The 6,000-nt window shown below is 41.6% G+C and overlaps 2 protein-coding genes across 2 annotated transcripts in view; one reads left to right on the top strand and one right to left on the bottom strand.

The window, feature by feature from the left end:
- THYN1 (thymocyte nuclear protein 1) overlaps positions 1–652 on the bottom strand; it is an 8,307-nt gene extending 7,655 nt beyond the window's left edge. Inside the window, exon 1 of the mRNA XM_006892814.1 lies at positions 610–652. Coding sequence (XP_006892876.1) covers positions 610–652 — 43 coding nt within the window. The remainder of the gene's footprint in view (positions 1–609) is intronic.
- A 1,518-nt stretch (positions 653–2,170) lies between these two features.
- ACAD8 (acyl-CoA dehydrogenase family, member 8) overlaps positions 2,171–6,000 on the top strand; it is a 49,650-nt gene continuing 45,820 nt past the window's right edge. Inside the window, exon 1 of the mRNA XM_006892852.1 lies at positions 2,171–2,216. The gene's annotated coding sequence lies outside the window, so the exon portion shown is untranslated. The remainder of the gene's footprint in view (positions 2,217–6,000) is intronic.

The raw sequence follows: 6,000 nt of genomic DNA, 5'->3' as shown, positions 1-6,000 counted from the left end.
GTACAACAATGAAGGAATGAAAACCCAAAATCTCTGTAAATGTTCATTAAAACTAATAAAATTTAATAATAATAAAAAATATTTTGTAGGTGTTAAGAGATAATAGGCACTGTGAACACTATATATGTGACTATATAACATTCAATTTGTTGCTGCTCTTTATCCACTTTACTATCCATAGGATAGTCTCACATTTTTGTGGAATTCCTTCTCAGGCTTTCAGGTGAGCCTCACATCCTGCTTTCTTCTCAAAGCCATCTCTGTGGTTTCTCCTTCCTCTCCTATCATACAGTGACATTTCTAGGATGCTTTAACCTATGTTTGTATGTTCTCTAAAAGCAGGAATTGCTTTCTATATTTGTATTTTTCTTATTTGTCACCTTGAATTGCAATTAATGGAGAAGGAGAATGGTCGGTCTCAACAAATAGCAGTTGCTCAAGTGAACAAATAAGCACAGGCTTGCTGAAAAACTAAAAAGTGAGAGGTGATGAGGGATGACAGAATAAAAATATTACCTAAGAAGTTATCCCCACAAATAGGGAGTATACAAGTGGACAGTATTCATGAGGTCCTGGAGAAACACTCCCTGCAGCCTAGGTGCAGCTTACCTGGCCTAAGAGTCCTTGTCCGTCTCTTCTGGGGTTTTGGCATGGTCTCCCTACAGGAAAGAGGAATAAGTGATTCTGGTATCTGTTGGGGGGGGTGGTGGGGGGGAAAGACAAGTCAAATGCAAGCATATTCTGCAGAGACTCTTTAATCCAGTGCTCTGGAGTATTTTCCAACTTAGTGGCTTTCTATAGGATTTTTGAAACTAAATTCTTAGGAAACTACCCTTCTTTCTTTCACGGAGGCAATGGTGATTAAAATCTTTTGGTGAGAAGCCCAGAATGTATCTCAATACACTACCAAAGCAAAACAAGACAGACAAAATCATTCTGGATTAATAAAGACCATAAGCATTAATGCTGAGTATTCCACTGAGTCATGGCCATAGTTTTTATTTATAAGATTCAGAGATAAATCATCAGTTATAATTTATCCTGGATTTAGGCAGGACTACTGCAGCAGGCAAAAGATCATACTTTGGATATGTACCAATCCCAAAAACAAATCCACTGTTAAGTCACTTTCAACTCCTGGCCACCCTCCAATGGGCCTCCTAAACTAAATCTTATCAATCTTCTAGCACCTGGTGGATTTAAACCGCTGACCTTTCGGTGAACAGTCCAGCAAACATGAACCATGCACCAGAGCTCCTTTGGGATATAAGTAGGCAATTGCAATTATAAAAGGCAAAAAGGATTGATTCTGAGATTCCTGCCACCCACTTCCACGCTGTTTTTTTTACTCTCCTGAGAACTATTAAATAAGTCAACACGCAGGTTTTCTTGTTATTCAGGCAAGTCCCAAGGGCAAGCCACCCAATCTAAGTTCACCAGACTGCCCTTAACTGTGATCTCCTTGAATGCAAGGCCACATGATTAGCTTACCAGTCAGAAAGAACTCAAATGACTTTGGAACTCCTATTAAACATCAACATACCTCAGCTTTCCACAAGCCTAATGCTTCAGAATTTAAATCAGATCAACTGAGATACCAAAGAGGTCATTATGGTTCAAGAAAGCTGCACAGAGCAAGATGCACAGTGCCAGCAGATTTAATTAAGTACCCTGATGCTAAGAGGCTCTTACTTTTTAGGGTTTTTTGCAAAGAGCAAAAACAACTGTTTGTCTTAAGATCCCCCACACATACACACAGAGAACTATTTGTGACCCCTTTTCCTTCTCACGGACCAGGTTCTCAGACTCTCCGGTTCTTTTCTTGCTAGTGTTTTCATAAGTTATCATCAGCAAAGACACCCGTTTCGAGGGCTCCTCCTCCGGTCGCTTTCATTTCACCACCCCTCGGAGAACTGGGAGTTGTAGTCTCCGCTCCCTCGGCCTTCTAGCCCACTTCCGGCCAGGAGAGGCGGATTTTGACTACAACTTCCAGAATGCAGTGGAGGCGGAGGCGAGATGACGCGGCAGTCCCCGCTCCGCAGCCGAGGTGGAGAGTGCGAGCCGGTCGGCTGCAGAGCACTTAGTCGGCTGCTGAGCGCTGTCAACCATGCTGAGGAGCACCGTCTCTCGGGTCCCGGTGCTGGTGGGCTTCCTGCGCGAAGTTGTCTGGGCGCCCGCCCAGAGGGCCCACAGGGGCCTAGTGTCCTGCATCGACCGTAAGGCTCGCGCGGGGCTTGCGGGACGGGGGCCCTCCGCGCCGCGGCTCTGCGCTGACCCCGTCTTGCCGGCTTGCCGTGGACGGCAGAGAGGGAAAGACTTCGGGAGAGGGTGGCCCGAGGCCCGCCTTAGGCGCCTAACCTAGCTGCGGGCTTGCACATGTCACAGGAGCCACCTCGAGATAAACTAACACGTGAAACCACCTTTTGATACAAACTGATGCTTGTTGCTGAAACTATCTGTAGTTTCTCTTAGGAACCTTATTGAGATATCATTGCTGCTGTAACCCTGTTTTTCAGATAAGAAAAATAGTTCTGGAAAGTGAGAGAACGTGTGGCTTTGTTCTTTGTTTTGCTTTTAAATACTTTTTTTTTTTTAAATGTCTTTTAAAGGGACACCAGTGTGGCAGTCTGGACGGATAAAAACTCAAACTCATTGCCATTGAATCAGAAGTGATTATTTTGACATTTCAAGTGCTGTAAGTCACACTGGAGGAAATTGCCAGTCTTTCCTCCCCAAAGCTGCCGGTGGATTCGAACCGCTTGAGAGGTCCCCGCTTTGTTTAGCAGTGCAGCTCCCTACCGATTGCACGACCAGAGCTGCCTAAGGAAAAAAGGTGTGTGAGACAGAGCTGACTCACACCTGACCTTCCATGGCTTTTCAAGGCAGTAAAGGAGAAGGGATTGCCCAGCTTTCTCTGGAGGAGCAGCTATTGGATTCAAACCACTTGCCTATGAGTTGACAGTACTGCTCCCTACCAACTAGGCAACAGAGCCCCCTCTTTTTGTAATGGTCTTATTTGTCTTTTTGTGGTAGATTTGATTCATTCACTTAGGCCACTCAGCATAAGAGATTGTTCTGTCGATTTCACCATGCTAGTGTCCACATGCCTTAGAGACCTTTCTCCTTTGTAGCTGCTGTGTTGCCTGCACAATACCCTACCTGTAAACCACCAAAACTATGTTCAATTAATAGAGTTAGTATCTGTTAACTGAAAGATTAGTCTCTTTTCCATCTATTAGTTGCAAAAGACCTTTTTTGTTTAAGGCTGTGTAAAGGGTTCATTTCTGACTATTAAAAGATATTTAAGGAAAAACCAGTTCCTGCTACAACAGGGAGTTCTGGTGACCTAGTGACTAAGGAGTTGTGTTGCCAGCCCAAAGACAGGAGGTTCAAATCCCCCAGCTGCTGTGCTGGTGAAAGATGAGCAATCTTCTGTCATTTACAGCCACTGAAAATCTGCTGGAGGATCAGCTATGAAGCAGATCCAACTTGATAGCACATAACAACTACAGAAGCATTATGAGGTGTTTTCATTACTGTCAATATCACATACAGCTCTGGTCTTGGGTTTGTGGAGAATGAAGTTGGCATAGTCCCTTAGCCTTTGGACTAATAGTCTTTGATTTTTTTTTTTTTTGTTTTCCTCTGATAAAAAGAGACCCAACAGGTTTCCTTTAGGTGACTGCTTGTAAAATTTTGAGACCCCAGTGATGTTGGTCTAAGTAGATAATTATTTTTGTAGGCTATTTTATGCCTCTACATCCTGATAGCAGCTCTAGTCCTTAGATCCCAGGCCCAGTGACTTGTTCCCTCTAAGTGTTTGGTTTTGGCTACAAAGTTTTAATTGTTTTGTTCCATTTGTTCTAATATATACATGAATCTGTTTTTAGCACATATAGTGTGTTTAGAAAGACAGCCTGTCAAGTCCATATGCCCACACCTTTCACTGCTTATTTTAATTCCCTCTCCTTTCATTAAATACAGCAAGGAAAACCCATGCTTTCGCTTCACAATCTTGCTTAGAAATTTCCTCAGCCAAATCATAAACCATGTTTATCATTTAACTTTTACCAAACATTTGAACATAATTTAGACAGGTTCTGAAGCCTCACCAGAAGCACATTTAACACCCACATGCCCAACATTCTGTTGAAGATACCTGTTTTACAAAACAGCAAAACCTACAGTCATTGATTCGGTTCTGCCTCATGATTGTGTTTCTGATACTATAAATCTTTAGAGAAGCAAACAACCTCTTTCTCCTGTGGAACAGCTGGTGGAATTAAATTGCTGATCTTGTTCTTCCCTATATCAAGTGATTTACCACACCACCAAGTTTCCTGTTATGACTGAAATAGTACAAGTGGATGGCTTTTGCAAACATAGTGGGTGATCTTTATGTGACTTGGCATTTTTCCTCTATCATTGCTTCTGTTTGCTTGCATCATCTCATAAATCATAAAAGAGATTGGCTGGGGACTCTTCATACTAGTTTTGCCCCAGTAGTATATACTAAGACAGACCATTTCCAAATGGGATTATGGCTACAAGCAAAGAGGATTTACAACATAAGTGGAATGGGACAGGTGTGACAAATTTTTTTTTTTTATGAGGAAAGTGTGACAAAATTTAATACATATCAGTGCTGTAAGTATGCTCTACAATTTCTCAAGATTTTCCTCACTTCTTGCTGAGCCCTGGCCAGAACTGCCTTTTAACATCCTTTTTTTTTCCTACCAGTGGTCTTTTGAAGATAATCTAGATTTTTTTATTCACTCATTGTCATTGAGATAGATGTGACTTACAGTTGATGCTCCAGAAGGTTTTTGGAGGCTACAAATTGCACAGGAGGGATCTTGCGTCATTCTCTTGAGGAACTGCTAGTGGTTTCTAACTGCCAGAAGGACAGTGCCTTTGTTCAGCAGTGCTGTTCTCAAGGGACTACACTACCAGAGCTTGCTTCAACTCAGAGTGACTCTAAGAACAATGGGTTTGAACCTTGCCCCTGTCCTGTGTCTTCATCTCTAATATATTTGAGCCATCACTGTGTAATCAGTCCATGTCATTGAAGATTGTCCTCTCTTTGACTAGCCCTCCGCCTTTGTAAGCATGATAGATGTCATTTTCCGAGGATCAGCCCAAAATATTTGGAACAAAGCTTCACCATCCTTACCTCTCAGGAGCACCCTGGTTACACTTTCTCCAAGATATTTTTGTTTGCTCTTTTGTCAGTCCATGAGATACTCACTATTCTTCTCCAACACCATTTCTCAAAGGCAGTGATTCTTTTGTCATTCTTCATCATTACGCACCTTTCAGACACATAACAAATAATTGCAAAGTTTATCACTTTTGATTTTCTGAAGCAAGTTTTTCAAGTTGGCTTCATTTTCAGCAAGCAAGGTTTTGTCATCTTCATAATGCTGGTTGTTGATGAGTCTTCCTTCAATCATGATGCCACATTCAGCCTCACAAATGATTTACTCAACATACAGATTAACTAAGTATAGAGAAATGTTACAACACTGATAAACACTTTTTTTCCCCCACTTTTCTTGATTTTAAATCATGTGGTGTTCCCTTGCTTCGTTCAAACTACATCCTCTTGGTCTATAAGTATAGGTTTTGCATTAGCACAATTAAGTGTTCTGGGATGCCCATTCAGTGTTAGCCATAATTTGTTATGGTCCATACAGTCAAATGCCTTTGCATAGTCAATAATACACAGACATTCTTCTGATATTCTCTGCTTTTAGCCAAGATCCATCTAACATGAGCAGTAGTATCCTTGGTGTTATAGACTCCTCTAAATCCAGCTTGAATTTCTGGCAATTCTCTCAATGTACTGTTCCATCCATTTTTGGATAATCTTCAGCAGTATTTTACTTGGGTATTACAATGTTTAACAATTTTCACATTCTGTTAGATCACCTTTTTTAGAAATGGAAACAGCCAGGTGACTGTCTTCCAAATTTTTTTACATAGAATGGTGAGCATATC

This window comes from Elephantulus edwardii, unplaced genomic scaffold (genome assembly GCF_000299155.1).
Source record: "Elephantulus edwardii isolate Elephantulus edwardi_28Jun2011 unplaced genomic scaffold, EleEdw1.0 scaffold00120, whole genome shotgun sequence".
Taxonomy (NCBI): Eukaryota; Metazoa; Chordata; class Mammalia; order Macroscelidea; family Macroscelididae; genus Elephantulus; species Elephantulus edwardii.
This window is presented reverse-complemented; position numbering and strand designations above follow the sequence as displayed.